This window comes from Motacilla alba, chromosome 1A (assembly GCF_015832195.1).
Source record: "Motacilla alba alba isolate MOTALB_02 chromosome 1A, Motacilla_alba_V1.0_pri, whole genome shotgun sequence".
In the NCBI taxonomy this organism is placed as follows: Eukaryota; Metazoa; Chordata; class Aves; order Passeriformes; family Motacillidae; genus Motacilla; species Motacilla alba.
In genome coordinates, this window is record NC_052031.1 from 67,951,507 (window position 1) to 67,970,809 (window position 19,303).

The 19,303-nt window shown below is 42.8% G+C and overlaps 1 protein-coding gene across 30 annotated transcripts in view; it reads right to left on the reverse strand.

The window, feature by feature from the left end:
- Positions 1-19,303, reverse strand: part of MICAL3 (microtubule associated monooxygenase, calponin and LIM domain containing 3) — a 175,955-nt gene that overhangs the window by 105,184 nt on the left and 51,468 nt on the right. For all 30 annotated transcript variants that reach the window (XM_038154664.1, XM_038154671.1, XM_038154665.1 and 27 more), the window contains exon 2: positions 2,220-2,595. In XM_038154664.1, the coding sequence (XP_038010592.1) occupies positions 2,220-2,483 (264 nt within the window). In that variant the 5' untranslated portion in view covers positions 2,484-2,595. The remainder of the gene's footprint in view (positions 1-2,219; positions 2,596-19,303) is intronic.

Sequence of the window (19,303 nt, forward strand, 5' to 3'; positions counted from 1 at the left end):
AAGACACAAAATCCCTAGCAACCTCTCCAGTCAAACATCACTCCCAGGATGCTTTACTCCTTCTATCCACTTTAAAACTGTACTTGAAGAGAGGTTTGAAAGACACTTGGTTACATGTATTTACTCAAAGCATACCCTCTTCTGATGACTTTTGAGCCTCAGTACTCCTCTGGGTCTACAGTTACTCTTTCAGAGCACCATCTAAAGGACTCCATTTCTCTCAGGGGGCTTCACCCATGATCTCGTGTGATATTCCTCTATAAACTGTTTTTGCATCACTTCAGAGACATTGGTTTAATCAGCTTTGTCAGAGCTGTCAATTCACAAAACCTCCAGCTCAAGAGTTGGCTAATTTTTGGCCAAGCTAAAATCTCTACCTTTCTGACATCTCCTTGTGGCTGCTTAATTGTTAATTCAAGCCAAATACAACCAAACAGAGCTCCAATGTCCTTCTAAACTCAGCTCACCACTTCCCATGGATATAAATGTCATACTTGGTTTTCTGAATGCCTTTCAGAGCTAGATGCCACCCTCCACTCACATCTGGTTTTTTGTATGCTCTCACTATCCACTTATCTGCCCCTTAAATCCCTTCTTTAATGTTTCATCTCTGTTATTGAGCCAACCTTTTCCACAGTGTTAACAAATACAGTCAGAGCGCAGATGCACAAATCACTCTTACAGTCTGTTATTCAAATAAGTTAAAAACCTCTACATCGTGCTCCTTCCATCTCTTTGTCATAAAAACATAAACCACATATCTTCATTTCACAGACTTAAACATCCTAGCTCAGCTCAACCCATTATGTTCATTCAAAGTAAGAGCAATTCCTGAAGCTAATGAATGCATAAGGTGATCAATTTGGCAGAAAATTTAGAATTTTTCCCCATGATCTTGTAGCACTTGGAATATTTACTTCTAACCATACACAAAACCTATTACATTCATCTTCTGGTAAATCCTTCCTTTCTTATCTTAATGTTGCCTGAAAAATGTAAACTTTAATAGTGGTTGGATTTTTGGAGTGTTGAAGCTGCTGCCCACTGTGACTACCAACAGTGCCCAATTGTTTGATTTTCAGAGTTTACCAAGTTACTACAGTATTTCATTAGAAATGCCTCCATCCTTATGAAAATGGCCACTGGAAAGTGAAACAAGATAAACAACTAACAAGATAAACAACTAACAAGATAAACAACTAACAAGATAAAGAAACTAACATAACTTTTTAATATCCAGTTTGGGGAAAATATAAGTCCACAGATCTGAAATTACATTCTCTAAACAAGATATATTTCTCCCTCAATTTCATATTGAGGAATTAGTCATAAATCATTCCAATTAAAGTATTTCCTTCTCTCAAAAGCTTACTATTCAAGAGAAAGAGCAGCATCTATTGTCCTCAATGAAGGAGAGCAGAACCCTGTTCTAATTTTATCCTATTCTGCACTATTTGTCTACTTTGAAAAAAAAAGAGTGCTTGATTATTTACAAAACCAACCTATTTTATTCACATTTCAATAAATGATATAAAAACTGCACTGTCCAAGGGGAGCAGCACATAAATGCCAGCTCACAATAATTCAGGTTAAAAAAAAAAAGTAAAATGCTCTGTGTATGTGTAAAAGCAGGAATTCCTACAGTAAATACCACACATACCAACCTTTCAAAAAGAATTGGTATGACCTTCCACAACATATTTTTTTTCTTTGAACCTAGAATAAAATCGATCACTTTCTAAATAATGAGAAACAGTTTGTATTGCCAAATTGGCAGAAAAGTTCAGTTCTCTTGAGAGACTCATAAGAATTTTCAAATTACAACTGGAAATTTCCAAACATGCATATTTTGTATCCTAGACTCCGACAGCACACATTCCTGTTACTGTCAAAATGCAAAAAGAGTCAACCAAGATTAAAGGTTTACCAATAAAGATTTTCCAAGGCATCTATCTATAGGACTGATGCCACAAAAACTTACAATGTAAGAACTTGCTGGCTGCTCCTCCTGAATAAAATACAAACATCCAGGTGGGCAGTCACATCTGGTGTGACAAAAGGAATTTCTGATTGCTGATCAAACGCTAAAATTGTGAAAACTTTCCTGAAACTTCCTTGGCTTACACCAGGCAATATTCTTCTACATCCACACCTTTTTACTGCGTCTTCCAGAAGGATTGGGAAATAGCTGCCTGGACCATGGTGACTGAACCTCTTACCTTCGTGTTGGCGCATGCTTTCCCCTTCTTGTAGTCCTTATGGCTGCCTCTTTTATCCAATTTGGCCCACAAGGCTTTGGCTTTCCAGTAATTGAGCTTGGACTTGAGTTTGTGATAGAAGGAACGATAGTCCTTGGGCTTTAGCTCCAGGTAGTCACAGAGCTCCTGGAAAGCCTTGAGAGTCCCCTTGCAGGTGGAAGCCTGGACAAATCTGTCGAAGAGAACATGAGCCTGGTTCACCTTCTCGTTTTTACTTTCCTCCATGCTTCACACGTGGCAGCTGCCCAGGGGGGCAGCTGTGCTCTTCCAGTCTGCCAGATTTCCTGATGTTCTTCTGCTGAGCCACTTTCACCTCTGCCTTACAAGCATTATTAACCTATAAAACAAAAAGAAGAAAGCTTAACTGAACTTGCTCTTTTTCATTCCAAAATTTTGTCTATGCCTGCTGAACTGATAGCCCAGATTCCCAGTCAGTCTTCAGGTGACTGATATCCCAAGGATTCCTACCCAAGCTGACTGAAGAGGAGGCTTCCAGAGTTCACTGAGCCTCACTGCAGACAGCAGCACATCTCACATTTCTGTTAAATCACAAAACACTTTAACCTGAGCAAGTGCCTTGGAAGTTTTATCCAAACTCACACTACATGAAGAGCAGAGAAGTTACAAGTAAACAGGCAGATGTTACACCATGTCTGGAAGAGGGCAGAGGCTGTAAAACAGAACAGGCAGCCCTACTATGTTGCAGTTACTGTGTAACACCACAGCAACAGTTATGGGCTGGTGTTAAAAACACTACTGCCACAAAACACTTCAAGAGTCTGCACTCCATCAGGAAAATAAGCTTTTGTGCCTTCATTCTAAAAAGACAAGTCTTTGGTCATGATAAATAGAGATAAGAGAGGATGGCATAGCAGGAGCTGATAGACAGTCCTTGCCAAGACTGGATTTTGCACAGTGATGCTTACTGTGATCTTAAAAATAAGTTAAACCTGCTAATAGCAATCCATTTCTTGGAAAAATAAGTCAAGGCTGAAAAAAGGAAGCCTGTCTGTGTTGCATAAAGCAGTATAAACACATATAATTACCTAAAGCCTACACATATAATTCTGTCAATAAATGAGCAGCATAAGACTGAAATTGGCTGGTGCATGAGCCTTCTAAGATCCCATACTAATGCCTCTGTTCTGTGGTTCTCGATTTCTTTTGATATGCAGGTCCATACAAAATTTTAGGTGGTAGCTGAGATCTACTTTAATCTGCTGCTTGAGCTGCTATCATGGGCTCTGCTGCTCATTCCTGGGATCCTTAGAAGCAGGCTGGAGACCTACAGAATTAATGGTTTGGATCACAATTAGAGATTGTGTTTAAAGCATAGCTATCTGCTCTTCCTCTCTCTCTCTTATACAGAACAAACCTTTTTCTTTCTTTTATACATAACAGTAAGTATTCTCTTAATTACCCTTCTTGCTGAGAAAGAATAGTTCTGTTTGCCTTCAGATATGAAGGCAGCATGGAAACATATGCACAAACTATGGAAGTCAAAGCACTTCTGAGGTGCTTTTTGCCCTTTGGTTTTTTTTCTTTTTTTTTTGCGAAGGGTATTAAGGCAAAAAGGGAAATATGTGGACTTGGATAAAACTTTTTAGATTCTCAGCAGCTCTTTTCCTGCTTCCAGCAGACAGGAAGCCAAGCCAAACATTACAGCTCATGTCTCTTCCCCTCCCATATGACAGCTCTCCAGCAGTTTATTTGGGCACTCCTGCTTTTCAGCCTAACATGGTATTTATTGTTTATGTTTAGAAACAGCAAAGGAGAGCTGGAAACCTTTACATACAGCCACAAACTGGTAGTCTTTAAAAATAAAAGTTCCTACAGAAGTCAAAGTACAACAGCAGGCTATAGTGCAGAATGCAATTGTAACTTTATTAGGACAACCACCTTAGAGGACTCGCTACCCATGAAGCTGTTTTTCTAACTGGTTGATAGTGGTGACCATGCCCATATCAGTACTGCTCACTAAGCCAATTGGAACTGCTTTCCTTATTTCCCATCTTAATTTCACTGTTGTGAAACTGGAAACATGCTCCAGGCTTGCACCTCAGGGAAACCACTGCACTGCTCCAGAGGCCTAAGTCACAGAACCCTAAAATGGTTTGGTTTGGGAGGGGGACCTTAAAGGTCACAAAGTACCAACACCCCTGCCATAGGCAGGGACACCTCCCACTAGACCAGGCTGCTCAAAGCTCCATCTAATTTGGTCTTGAGCACTTCTAGGGATGGGGCATCCACAGCTCCTCTGGGCAATGTGTGCCAGTGCCTCAGCGCCCCCACAGCAAAGAACTTCTTCCCAATATCCAATCTAAACCTGCCCTATAACAGTTTGAAGCCATTCCCCTTGTCCTATCACTCATGTCCTTGTTAAAAGTCCCTCTCCACCTCTCTTCTGGCCCAACCAGGTACTGAAGTCCTGTGTCCCCTCTTTTGTTCTCAAGAAGAATATTATAATGCACCCCAACAAAACTCCTCTAGCACTGAAGGAGTCATTTCAGTGTCTCTGTGTCATACGAACACAATAAAATACCCACAGCCTAAAGTCATATGCCTCATTAATCAGCACAGCATTCCAAGCTGAATACTCTCATGTTCCCCCCACTTCTTGCACCCCTACTCTACCACCCAAACACTCACTTGACACCAGTGCTTTGGGTGACAGACTTCTTCAGAAAAGCAATACAAGTTCCACGACCTAAATTAGGTGGAGTCACAATCCAGGTCACAATCAGTCCACACTCCACTTCTGATATACCCAGATGTAAGGGGCAGCACAGGGATCATTTCTTACTCTTGCTTCTCCCATAGCTTTTCACCAAGGAAGTGAAGCGGCATTGGTTTTGCACTGCTCAAACACCCCAAATTAAAACCCAACCTCTTCTTGTCACATTATATCACAGTACAAGCTGGCTTGTACTGGGCAATTCATTTGGCTATAAATAAGAAAACCAGCTGGCTCCATAAACTGGCCCCTGGGTTGAAAGAAAGGATCCTCAACCAATTCCGTTCCATCCTAAGCTGCAGACATCTCACAGGTCCGGGAGCTGGGTGGTGTCAAGGAACACACCAATAACTGGGTTTTTCAAAACCCCTTTATAAACAGGGCTTCGCACAATAAACTTGTTCTTTTGCCACATGGACATCAGGGTGTGTGCTGTCCCTGTCTCTGACCACTGACCCCACAAAACACGTGGATATTAAACATAATATCCTTTCACTCTAGGAACTTACTGCTGTGTGTCTGAGCTTTGCCAAGCTGCAGCCAAACCTGGAAAAAGCAGGTCATTTGAGCCAGCACATTCCAAGGGGTACCTCAGCACGGCAGCTCTGCCCAAATCCCGTTTCACACAGCCTGGGAAATCAGTTATGCCCACGGGTGAAACACCGAGGCTTCAGTCACCACATTAGGTCACTCCCTAGAACTCTGCATTCCTGATGTAAACACCCTGAGCCCTTGGAACCCAAGAGCAACACGTCAGAGAACATGGAAATTACAGGAGGAAAGCAAGGGCAGGCAAGAATTATTTGCTAGGTTTCCAGGGTACTTGTGTGCCTGGCTGGCTGTTCTGCAAGTCTGCAGTATCCTGCATGTTTTGTCTCGAGGCAGCTGATTGCTGACTCAGATGCTCTGCGAATTCCTTGGCTTCGGAGCTGGGTGAGAACGACAAAGCCCGTGGAAAAACACATGCAAGAACAGTGTTCACGTTGCTATTTACAATAATAGCAGGAGGTTGTCACTGACTCATGGCTCCACGTACCCTCAGGATCTCCAGTGCTCACCCAGGACAAAAGAAACCAATGGAAAACACAGAGATGCAGGCAGTGAATAATTCCAGGTGGTGGTTCCTTCCCACAGTCACCACAGATACAGGAATATGAATATTTTATCAAATGCATACACGAGAAAGAAAGCCCAGTGCCCTACTTCTGCCAAAGGCAAGAGATAAGAGGAGATTTTGCAAATTCTACACATTATGAATTTGGTTGTACAAATTGAAGCTCTGCAGCAAGTATTGCAAATGCAGGACTTATATATTCCAGGCAAATAAATTCCCATAATACAAGTCACCACCCTCTCCACATTTCCATCCTAATTTTGTTCAAAGTGTTCATTCAAGCAATAACTTGAGCCTAGGAAAAAAATAAAATACTACAGGAATGTATTTTTCAGCCATCTCTTTTTCCCCATCAGAAATTATCGAGTTAATTCCATCTACATTCACAGCTTGTCCTCTCCACCCCAAATCAGGAGTGAATAAAACATTTGCCAAAGTAACTGCCCAGCTGCACTTCAGAATGCTGAGTTTCTTTGAGTACCATGTAGAAGCTTTCTTACATTTGAATTATTTCACAGCCAGGCCAACACCACGGATGCACCCTCGACACACAAACCTCTGAGAAGTCAGGCATCAAGCAGAAGCGGTAATGCCGTATGGAATTTGAAAGCAAACTGGCCCATGATCATAACACCACTCTCCAGCAACATTCCCAATGCCCTTGTCTCCCTTTCATGGCTCCTTCTGTAGCTTGTGCCTAAGCAAGGCTCAGCAAACAGGCTCTGCAAACCCCAAGATTGCTGCAGTACCCAGGCAGCCAGGACACACTTGCGACTTGGCTAGCAAAAGCCTAAGCACAGATTATAGTTAAGCTCATGCTACAGACAGTGGGGACACCTATTTTTGTCTCTCTCCTCCACTCAGCATCCAGTTTTCTCAAAGGAAACCAATTACCTTTGAGAGTCCTATTCCCCATTGAATCTGGATGAAATTGTACAAAAGTTATTAAGGATGAACTGAAAAGCAGATGAACAAATGGCTCAATCCTATAAGCCTCCCCTCTTTAGGAAGCCAAACGCACAAAAAGAATCTTTATTCCAACAAATGAAAAAGCCCTGTTTTAATTTCTAAGATTTACATTCTTTTACTTTCAGCAAAAACTGAAAAAAATGGATTTTCTACAATATGTTCATGACTTTCTAAGTGATTACAATACCAAAAAGTGCAGCTTCAGGGCAGTGGTAAGACTGTGGAACAGATGGCAAAAAGAGGACAATTTTGACAAGAAAAGCTAAAGCCAAAACTGGCAACTGTTTTAGCTCCATATGATGCAGACCAAGAAGGGGAGAGCAGGAGGACAAAGGCGTGGTTGCCATTGTTTGCAGCTTCCCTTTCACAGCAGATGGAGAAGGGGCATGTCAGCCCTGTCCACAGCACCTTTAAAATGGGATTTAGATCTGTTCCTGTTCATAACATTCAAGACTCGAGCAAATAAGCTGTCAAAAACCTGTGCTTTAATACACCTTGATCTGGTCACTTCTGCCCTCCCCGAGGGAGAGAGTCTTTTGGGTCCCCACCTCTTTCCTGCCTACCCTCCCTCCCAAGCTAGGCCAGAAGAGAGAGAAAGAGAAACCAAGGATGAACTTGGCTGCAAATACAAGAACCTGTTCTTAGCACACAAACAGCTCATAGAATGCTCCTGTCAAGAAAAACTCAACCCAGTACTCACTTGAGAAGAAATGCTAATTATACACAAGAACACAGACATACCAAGAGAGAAGCAGTTATAGAAAATATTTTGGTTCCCAAATTCACATCAAGGTACAGAAGGAAAAATGTGTACGTTGCTTATTACTAACCATTTCTTCAATGCCACAACACAGCTACTGAAAGCATTTGACCTACAAAATACAACCTCTTCTCTATGAGAACTCAAAAAGCATACTTTGCTGCTGCTGTCATACACAACCCTTTGATCATAGCACTCCCTACACTGAATGAGCACGAACAAAGAAAGAGACCAAGAAACAGATCAATGCTTTTCTTTGGAAGGGGAAAAAAAAAAAAAAAGGAAATTATACCAAGGAAGAGGTAGCTGTTCCCTCAGAGGATGATGAGGGAATAACAGTAGGACACCTGGATAGGTGTCATTCTCACACCACGATGTAACAGAGCAGCACAGTTGAATTCCTTCATCTGAAGTGCTTTGAAGCTCTTCCTGATGTTACATTTCAACACAGAAATGCATCCTAAGGTTAGTTCCCACCCAGTTTTACAAGCTGGATTTCCCCAGAGCTCTGCAAACACTATGTAATAACCCTTGGAAAGTGCCTATTAAAAAAACAAAACAAAAGAAAGACTCCTAAAATTACCAGAATGACATTTTCACAAAACTTTATTTCCGTGACTTCAAATGGGGATAAAACAAATTGGTTGCCTTAGCACAGCAAGGTACATCAGCTTTTGACACCATGCAGGACATGGACCCATTCTTTTTTCCAAGCTAAAATGCTGTGTACACCACAAGAAACAGCAGAAGCACCAGCTTTGAGAAAAGCTTTACTGAGCACTAGAGAACAAGAACACTGTTCTGCCCCAAGTAGAAATTCTGAGCAGAACAAAGAGTGGAGGCTACAAACACACTTTAACAGCCCCTGCAGCCCAGAGAGCCAAGTCCAGTGAAATCTTCAGATTCTGCTGGTGCACTGATCACCCCAAACCATTCCATGCTACAGGGAGAAAACAAATAGAGCCTGTATTTGTATTTTGGGGGGAAAAAAAATCTCATTAGGGAAACTCTCTAATGAAACTCACATGAAAACATTTGCAAAAAATTTATCTAAGTGCAAGCTTACTTAAGTGAAAGTGAAATGCCAGAACCTAACACCAAAACACAGACTGCATTGATCACAAAGGAGAAAAGATAACAGGAACAGAGAAACAGAACCATAGGATCTGCAGCTGACAAGAGGATAAAAATTACCAATCTTTACTGAGCACATAAAATGGTTCAGAGACCCACAGAATGAAGAGGTCTAGCATGCTCTGTAGCATGTGCTTGCTTTCTCTGTATCTGCACTTGTCTCCACTCCTTCAGTTCTCCCTCTCATTGCCTGATTAGCCAGGGAAGAGAACAAAGCCAGAGAAGGGTCTGAAGCACAAGTCCTGTGAGGAGCACTTGAGGGAGCTGGGGTTGTTCAGCCTGGAGAAGAGGCAGCTCAGGAATGACCTTATCCCTTCTCTACAACCTCCTGAAAAGAGGGTGCAGCCAGGTGGGAGTCAGTCTCTTCTCCCAGGGAAGAAGCGAGAGGACAGCGAGAGTCTTAAGCTGTGCCAGGAGAAGTTCAGACTGAACATCAGGAGGAGTTTCTTCAAAGAAAGGGTGGTCAGGCACTGGAACAGCCTCCCCAGGGAGCTGGTGGAGCCACTATCCCCGGAGGTGTCTAAGGAAAGGCTGGAGGTGGCACTGAGTGCCATGGCCTGGCTGACACAGCGGTGTTGGGTCATAGGCTGGACCTGGTGATCTCAGAGTCTTTTCCAACTTAACTGATTCTGTAATTCCCCCTTATATAGGTCAAAGATTACTTGTCACCCAGAGATCCAAAGGAGGCTGAATTTACCAAATTTACCCTTCATTTGCAACAGTCATTAAGAGAAATATTTAGCACCTCAGAAGCAAGCTCAAAGACTGGCCATTTGTGCCAGCATTTATTTTAATCACAGCAGATAGATGCCTAGACTTCCAAGCCCAGGACTCACTCCTCTGTGGTCTGGTAAATCCAGACTCTCACAAAACATTCCAGTTACAGACAGTAAAAAATGAACATGGGAAAGCAAGTTTTATTTGTGCTGCTTCCAACTCTCAGCTGTAATGGGTATGGAAAAGAGGAAGGCACTTCCTGAAAGGAAGTGGTGGATGACAAGGGGGCTAGAAAACAGGATTAGAAGATTCCTGATTTCACCATTTTTACACAGTCAGCTACGTATGGCATCACAAATCCCCTGCACTGAGCAGTTCAAACAGATTACAGATTATTTAGTGGATGTACAACCATTTTCTGTGGAAGAAGACTGATTACAGAAAGCTGAGGAAGTTTAAATTTTTTGGAATCTTCTTCCCTCTACACATCTTGCAAGACTCTTCTGGGAGCCAAGAAATCTAATGTAAATAGACATTTGAATAAAAGAGCTGTAAAGATTTCTCCAACCCACAAACCACCATTTAGAGATGGCTGAACTTTAAACGAAAAAGAAAAACAAATCCCAAGCTTTATTCTAGGACAAGTTCAGGAAGGGTTGGGCTCATGCTATAGCCCATGGGTGCAACCTTACCTGTGTAATTACCATGTAAAAGATACATGCAGAATCAAAAACAAAAAAACACCTAAAAAAAAAAATCAGACCTTAAACCCAGACCTCCAGAACTGCCACCTTCTTCCCCTTTACAAGCAAAGTCCAACCAGGAACAGCATCTCAAGACTCGCCTGCAGATGAGGTCACGGGTGATTTGTCACTCTGCATCCCAGCCATTGGATGCTCCAATCTGCCCCTGTTCCCAGCAGATGAGGTCACGGGTGATTTGTCACTCTGCATCCCAGCCACTGGATGCTCCAATCTGCCCCTGTTCCCAGCCCATATAAGACCTAAGTTCCCCCAGGGCAGGCTGACACCCACAAACTTTCACTGCTGCCAAAGAAACCCCACAGTGTGTTTATAACCCCCATGGGTGTACCCTGCTCCTGTAACTCAAATCACTGCCCCAGCCTTCCTTTCTCCCTCCAAGTTATGCACACAAATATGTGCTCTGCAGTCTGTCTGTACACCTAAAATCAGAAATGGCAACGACAACAAACTCAATCTAGGTTAGATCAGGCTGTTTCTGAACACCCCACAGGCTTCATAGCCATGTGCTGTCCTCCCACAGCAGTCACTAGATTAGACAATAATATACAATTAAGCAATTTCAATTTGTTTTGCAGAGGTGGAGAATTACACATCTCAGCAAGAGCACTACTGACTGAGCAGAGTCTGAACAGAGCACCAAGCAGGATTTGAAACAAACCAGGAGATGACTTTCCATCATGGCTTATCTTTTTGGTCAGATTCACTATGGAGTTACACCTCATTTTTACAGTAAAACTTATTTATTAGGCTCTAAAGGCATGGGGCTTCTAGATAACAGGGGAGATACTGAACATGTTCAATGGACACAGTGTTAAATCCCAATTTGCCACAGGAGGAAAACACACCCACACATTCATCCTATAACTTTTATTTCATAATTTAGATCATTTGGTTGAGGTCTATTCCACACAAGCCACAAACCTCCTCTGTAACCTCTCCCAGGCTGCATTCCTATAGACATGATTTTAATTCCAGAGGGAAAGAAAGTCTTTACCCCATCCTTTCCTCACAATACTCTTACTATGCTCACATTTTGGAGTTCTTGACAGGATATTAAGCTTAGTTTAGTATTAACCCTCAATAAATTTACTCATGCAAATCTTTCCTCTTTCCAAGATAAGAATACCAACCCTTTGCACTCTGGCATGCTCCACAATCCTCAGTAAGGATAATAATTCTAAAAAACAAAGCAAAATCCAACCTTTAGTGACTAACCAACTGTGAGACCATCAAATGACAATGATGCAATCTAGCAACTTAATGAAAGTCTGTCTCTGTTACACAATCTGTTGTGTCTAATGCTTCCCCATCATTCGTATTCCTCACAGATTCAAGGAAAGCTTTTACCAGGAGACAGGAATGTATTGTAAGCAAATAACCAGCTCAACACTTTGGCTCAATCTTGACAGACAGAATAAAGAGTTTGCATTTTCTAATGCTACAAAATACACCAGAATCTTGAAAAGTAATCCAAACTGTACACAGAGAATGGCAAAACCAAAACCCACAACATCCAACCTTCCGTTTGGCTCCGGATATCAGATAATACCAATTGCACGTATTGTACACAGGTTATAAATAGCAACCAGGCAGCACCTTCCCCACTTGGCTGGACATCTGACTCTCAGTAAACACTGAGCAGTTTCAATTGCCCAGATAGCAACTTCCCTGCAGCCCTAGAAGCCGCAGGATGCCTCTCTCAGCAAAGCCCATGCCAAGCTCAGTGCCTGGAGCAAATGAAAATCTGTTAGGAAATCAGTTGGAGGAAGGAGCTGGAGGTGGTTCTGTGATTTACTCTCCTCTCCCTGAGGCTCTGGCAAGCAGCTCCTGGAAGAAGATGGCAGTCATCACTTCCAGAGGCAGACATTACCAATCTCCTCAAATACAGCTGCACTGGTGGGGGCATGAAAAGACTTGGTATGAATTAGTCAGAGATTAAATCCAACCTAAGCATAAAAATGCCATTGGCAGAATTTATTCCTAGTAGTGAGGACACACATCTCTTTGCCTTTTATCCTCAAGGACTGCTCTGTCTAGCCTTTTTAATTCCATCCTCCTTTGGCCATTCCTCTGCAAGGATATCTGTGGGTCTGAGGAAGACAGCTCAGCTGAGGCTATCTGGCAGAGAAAGCAGCACTGTGAGGGGGCACAGGCATTCCCTTTGCTTAATGTGGGTCTGAGAGCCCTCACCAGGGGAGCTATGAGCACCTTTTGTGCAGCACATCTGTGTGCACTGCATTAACAGGCAAAGCCCACCATGCTCACAGACTGCCCTGTGAAACAATGACTGCCCAGCACGGTTTGACAGCACTGAGGCACTGCTTTGCTCCTGTGCTGCTCACAGGATCTGTCCTGTAGGGCAGCTCAGTATTTCCACTGGCAGATGATTCAGTTTTGAATGGACCTTGGACTCAAACTGTGTTATTTCCATAATCTCCTATTCCATAACATCCTGTATTTGAGCACTAGCCAGAATGACCCTTTTCCAAAATGCTTTTAATGCAGCAAGAAGGAGCACAAGAGACTGCAGGTCACTTGTGACTTTCTCAGTGACAATACCAACAGGCTCTGCTGTATCTGAAAAGAAAAATGCTGAAATTAAGAAGTATTTTCTTCAACTTCATTCAACTCCTGCTTTCAGGCTCAGTCAGCCAGAACAGACTGGTAGCAGAGCACAGCTCTGTAAACTGGGAATGACCAAGAGTGGTGGCAGCACCACAGCATGACAGTAGCTGCTTTCCTGGAAATCCATAGGGTGCTACTGGAGAGCATTAACTGCACAGAACAACCTGGGGTCTTTGAGACCTGAAAACTACCCTACCCTCTCTCTAGTTGTTCACTGGCAGTAAACAATTTAATATCTATATATTTACTATTAGTTTATGCTAACAGAAACAAATATTGCTATTCAGAAAGTTTACTTTTCTCCTATTTGAGGACTGAGAAATGTAAAGAGTTTGCTTCTTGTTACACTGGGAGCTAAATCCATGTCTGCTCTCCACTCCCCTGTCATTTCCCATACATACCCCCCAGAAATTATCATGTGTTTTTTCCACGGACCTGAAAGATCTGGCTAACTGTAGAGAAAAACTTCTCATTTCCTGGGGCAAACCAGAAAACTCTTCAGTATTTGATTCTTGAAATACTTGGGAGTGACCACAAGTAATAAGCAATGTTTGCTTTTAACCTTTCATTTCTGTAACACTCCTGTTTATTTTCTAGGATAGAACAAACCATTCCAGTTGCAAGAGCCCTACAGTGGCCATCTGCCTGGCTGAACAAAAGTTGAAGTGTGTTGTTGAGGGCATTGCCATCATGAAAGTTCATTTCCCTTCCTGGCTGACACCAGTGTCTGGGCACGCACATTTTGTGGTAACTTCTGCATTAGGTTCTGTAACTATAGGGAATAACAGGGAAATGCTCATTTGAAGAACAAAAGAATCTAACGCTGATAAAAATGGGTAATTTCCTACCCTTATCACACTGTGGCCAGTGAGATTATTACTGCTTTATGTCTCATCCCTCTTATCAACTCAGACATTTCTTCCTGAGCCAGTTGTTTTTATGATCAATAGCTTTCTTTTAATTTCCAGGCCAAGTTTATACCTCTCTGTTCCTGTGATGATGCTGACCTATGCATTAGCTTTGCCTCCCTTCCCACTTATATTTATAGACAATGCCACATCTCCCCTTGGCCTTCATTATGCTAAGGTCAAATCAAGCTCTCTTGGACTAAGATAGGCTTTCTTTTCCCTCTCCTGCCCATTCTGGGATTGCTTCAGCCTCTTCCACCTCTACAATCCACAACTAGCATACATTTTAGAGCAATTCCTGTGATCAGTGAGTACATTTTCTCCTTTTTTTGGTTATTTCCAAGTGAAAGGTTATCAGATTATCTCACACTATGGAATTTAATTTCATGTGCATCCTGTAAGTTCTAGTTCTCTCTACAGAATACCAATGTAAAGGTGGAGTTGGTCTCACAGGCAGAGAAATGCAGCCCTGCTCCTTTAAGAGCAGGAACAGGAACCCTTCTCCCCCAAACTAGTTTCTTCCCCTTCTAAACACAATTTGGTCTTTTTGTGAAAGAAACAAATAGGGTATTTGGATGCAGCAGTCTTTTCAGATGCAATATCAATGCCATGGGCCAGGAGCTGGTGGAGCTTCTTGTGGAGGATTCCCACAGGCTGCAGTCAGCACCTGTGATCAGCCCTTCCAGTCTCCTCTACTTCCTGACCTACTTATACCAATATTAAAAAAATAAGGTAGAACACCTCCAGGAGTGGCAGAAGAATGTGCTGGCTTTTGTCCTGCAACTCAGTATTTGAAATCAGGGAAGTGGGGTTCTAGAGCACTCTCCAACAAGAAAAGTCCCAGGTGATTACTCAGTTTATTACAAGAATACAGTTTTCTGAGACTGAAAAGAAACAAACCACATGCTAAGATTTGCCTCCAAACTAGTCCAGGGCTTTGATATTACTGTATAGATGTAGACATGACAACAGGAGCACAGCTGATGTGCCAAGCCAGAATCACATGCTGCTTACCACGACTGCAAGGATGTATGCAAAGCAAAACAGCTTTATTGACAGTTCATGGAAGGCTGTGCAAAATTATCAGGTTCAAGGCCTTCAGCCGCATGAAGCTGAATTTCTGTGAAAGCAGCTGATACTGTAGCCATTTCTGTAACCCTCTGTCCTCTGACAGAGCGTGTGGGGTGGGAAGAAACGTGAGGGAGGTGACCCTGTCATTTGAAACTCCGTTTCCTTGACAGGATGGATGGAATTTTGCTTCTTCCTCCGTTTTAAAGAATTACAGCCTTGAAACCTGAAGGTGGCAAGAGACTTCCAGAATTTTGCCTGTGTGCATAGAGCTGCCAGAAACAGTGTTGATAACAGTGTTGTTTGGAAAGGCTGTTCATACAATTTCCAGAAAATTATGCTTTTGGTAGAACAGCTTACTAAAAGCTGCTGGTATGCTCCTGCGTGTTGTTTAGTTTGGAAAATGAAATTTGAATGTTGTTTTCCCTCAACGGCAAAGCTATGCTATGCAAAGCAATACTTCAGGCAATTTATGCCACATCTGGTCCTCACAGCTAATAAAGGAATGTAAAATGACTACAAGCTATGCAGGTATAATCACTTCACCAAATTACATAAGAGAATTTAAGAGATAAGTACCGTTCTAAATGCTTCAAGCATATATTATATGTTGCTCAGGAGTCCATTACCCCAAAAGAAGAAAAATTATTTTGTGTCTCTGAATTGCTCTTAGAAATATTTAAAATACCCCAAGTGTGTGGTTGATTCAGCGTTGCTCTAATCTGATCTTGAACGAGCTTGGTTTTCCCTTTTCCACATATGCTATGGAACAGTAACTTCACTTTCATTAGTCCCCTGGCTAACTCCTTAGATCTGACAGTAATACAGCCACTAAGCAGATCAGCAGGGTCTCAAGTTTAACAGAAAGATCAGTATTTAGACATGTCTGACTTCAGTCCAAGGTTGCTGGCACATTTATACCCGGCCATAGATTGAGACGCGGTGGTATCTTAGAGAAACAGAACAAAGCAGCAAGTTTACAGTACCCAGCTGCAAGGAAATGTGAAACTCTGCCCTTGACAAGCATAACACAGCACTGTTCACTGGACACAAGAGGTGCTCCCTTCTGCAGCTTGGACTCCTACCTGTTCCAGTGCTTCCACATGCCCCTACACCAATCACCCTTGCTGGTTTTGGAGAAAAGAACCTGCTAGGGTATTGCACAGAAGGTCTAGAGCACATCTCACTGCAGACCATCTAGGTTACTCCGAGGTTATTCAACATTGTGGCATCTCAGTAACTCACAGGACACGCTGGAGGAAGCGTCTGTGGTACCCACACACCCTGTCCATGGACTCACCCAGCACTTGCTGACTCTGTGGGTCCAGATCTAAGTATTAGACTCCACATTCCCCCACTCCAGAGGACAAGGCAGTTCACTTCTAGCACAGAGCTGTTTATTAGTTACACCACATGCTACATTAACACGAGCTTATGTAAGCAAATTCAGAGCAAGGTAACATCTAATGAAAATGGCCAACAAAAACCAGGTACCTAGCTATTAAAGGCTGCTTTCCCTGGAAGAATTTAAAGCCACATAGGGAATGTGTGGGAGAAGCTGACAACACCGCAAAGCAACCTGCAGCAAGGCAGGTGAGGATGCTAAACACCTGCAAACAAACCCAATCCATTACTAAAGGTGAGTTTGACTTTCACCTAGAACTGAACCTCACACACAATCTGAGCCCACCTCTGTTACAATCCCAGCTCAGGTCAGCCTGACAAGTGCTGGGTGTGCTGTCCACACACACACACAAAAAACTACCTGAAGTGAACAAGAGCAGCTTGCACTCTCTGTAATGGAATGACCAGGCTGGCTGGCTTATTCTCTCAGCAGTCTTCTCTACAGAGTGGAGCACAGAGAAGCTTCCAGCACACTCCTCTCCTGGCTTCCTTCACTGAACACAAGTAGTTAAGAGTTCCTTCATGGAAAAACACCCATGTGCATGCAGAGAAAAACTAGGCTGTCCTAACAGGGCTGCACTCAACAACTGCAGTCAGTACTAAGGTGACCCAGACAGGATTAAGCTGGAGGCCTGCCACACTATTAGCTTTCCTCAGATCAGTATTCGGCTGCAGAAAAAGACAGATCATTTCTGGGGGATAGGCATCCATGTTTCCTTTTCTCTTCTCGGTTAAGAAACTTGATCTGGCTGTTGATTAGGGAAGTACACCAATCCATATTGTTTAAAACTCTTGCTTAAGGAGTAGGTCAAACTAAGAAATCGTGAGTCACAGAACCACAGAATAATTAAGATTGGAAAAGACCTCTGGAGATTGCCTAGGTTGATCCCACTGCTCAAACAGGTTATTCAGGACCGTGCCCAGTCGGGTTTTGAGTATCTCCAAGGATGGAGTCACAAGGGATGCTTTAAGCCTAACATAATATCTCTTGCAACAGACAGACCTGCATATTTAACCTCCAGGCAGATTAATTTTTATGTAACCAGGCAATACAAGAGAGGATAGATACTCAAGTCCCGGCACACATCACCCTAAAAGGTAAAGTCAAGGGTGCCAAAAACAGCAAGTCACTTTTTCCCCTATATCCATGAAACTCATAAGGTCCTCAGATTTCCTCCTTACCCTGAAACAAACTCAATTGTTTATTCCCAGGCCTAATGGAACATTAAACAAAAGAAAGCTTAACCCATGAAGACAACACACAAATTGGAGCTCTGAATCCTATTTTACGTTCTGCTCCCTAAACAAAGGCAACATCTAGTGCAAGGGTTTAACTAAACTGCCTCTTCTCTCCTTGGAAACAGTTCTTACTGGCCAAGTCCGGTGACATCTGAATTTGCAGTGAACAAGCACTGCCCGAATCAAAAATAACATTTAAGAGAACCCCAAGAGGTGATTAAGTGTCATGTTGGTCCAGATGTTGACCCAGAATATGTGATTTTCTCACAAGCTGCAAGATGGAAGAGGTACCTAATGACATCAAAAAGGATATTCACACCTAACAACAAAAAAAATTAGGATCAAAAAATCCATGCTATGTTTTCCAAAGGCAGAGTGCAATTCCTGGCAATAGGGCAACAAGGAATAGCTATGCAGCTGGCAAGTGAACCACAAGGTTTTAAATAGATAGTTCAAAGCCAAAGATTACTCTCTTATCCTGCACTGGGGGTGTTACAAGGCTGTGAGGAAAGACAATGATGTACAGAGAAGAATCAAAAATGTACCACTTCAATCTTAAATTATCTACCACTGCCTTTACAAAACTACTTTTTGGATGACTTGCAATGTGTCAATATGATTTAAATCAGCAGCTGTATGTAGAATCCAAAGACCCCTGATTCAGTTTTGGTGTAATCAAGGGGCTTTAGTTCTTGCAGGGTTACCATTTTAATTTTGACATATAAAGAACACACTCAATAAAATAAAGTTCACCTCAGGGATGAGAAGCTGTTTCTAGTCTCAGGTCATGGTGGCTACTTAGAAATACTCAGGTAAAAAAGCGATTTTGTTAGGAAAGAAAAGGTCACTCATGGTGGGACAGACAGGATAAGAAACCAGCAGAGCAGGCTGACCCTACAAAGAGCAGATTTTTTAAAAGCCTTGTTCAGAGGGAATATACTACACACGTGCATGTGGGACTGGAGATCCTCCAGCAGGTCAGCCCTCTTACACCCAGGGTCCTTCCTTCCTCATCCCCTAATAGGAGGGTCTGGCGGCAGGATTTGAGAAGATTACCAGGGCAAAGCTGGAAGTGCCTTCCCGCCAGCAGTCTAAAAGTGAAGTTAATCACCTCAGCACTTCTCAAGGGGCAAGGCCTAGGAAAGATTGAGTGAGACTGCTTTCAGCAACTGGCCTGAAACCAACCACCAGCCACGTAAATACCAAGTCTGATCCTGTGGGCAAACAAGTCCTGAGCAATGGCTCCTTGAGGTAACAGGCTGGGTGATACAGAACACACTTCACAGAATCACAGAATTTCTAGGCTGGAAGAGACCTTTAAGATCATCGAGTCCTGCCCATGTTCTAACACCTCAACTAGATCATGGCACCAAGTGCCACATCCAGGCTTTTTTTAAACACATCCAGGGATGGTGACTCCACCACCTCCCTGGGCAGATGATTCCAGTATTTGACCACTCTTTCTGGGAAAAACTTCCTCCTTAATTCCAGCCTGGATCTCCCTTGGCGCAGCTTGAGACTTCTTTACACTGTTCCAAACAGAACATTTCAGCAGGTCCCACTGGAACACTGAGGCTCTCCAGACAAAGGTCTGTACTACAAAGAACTT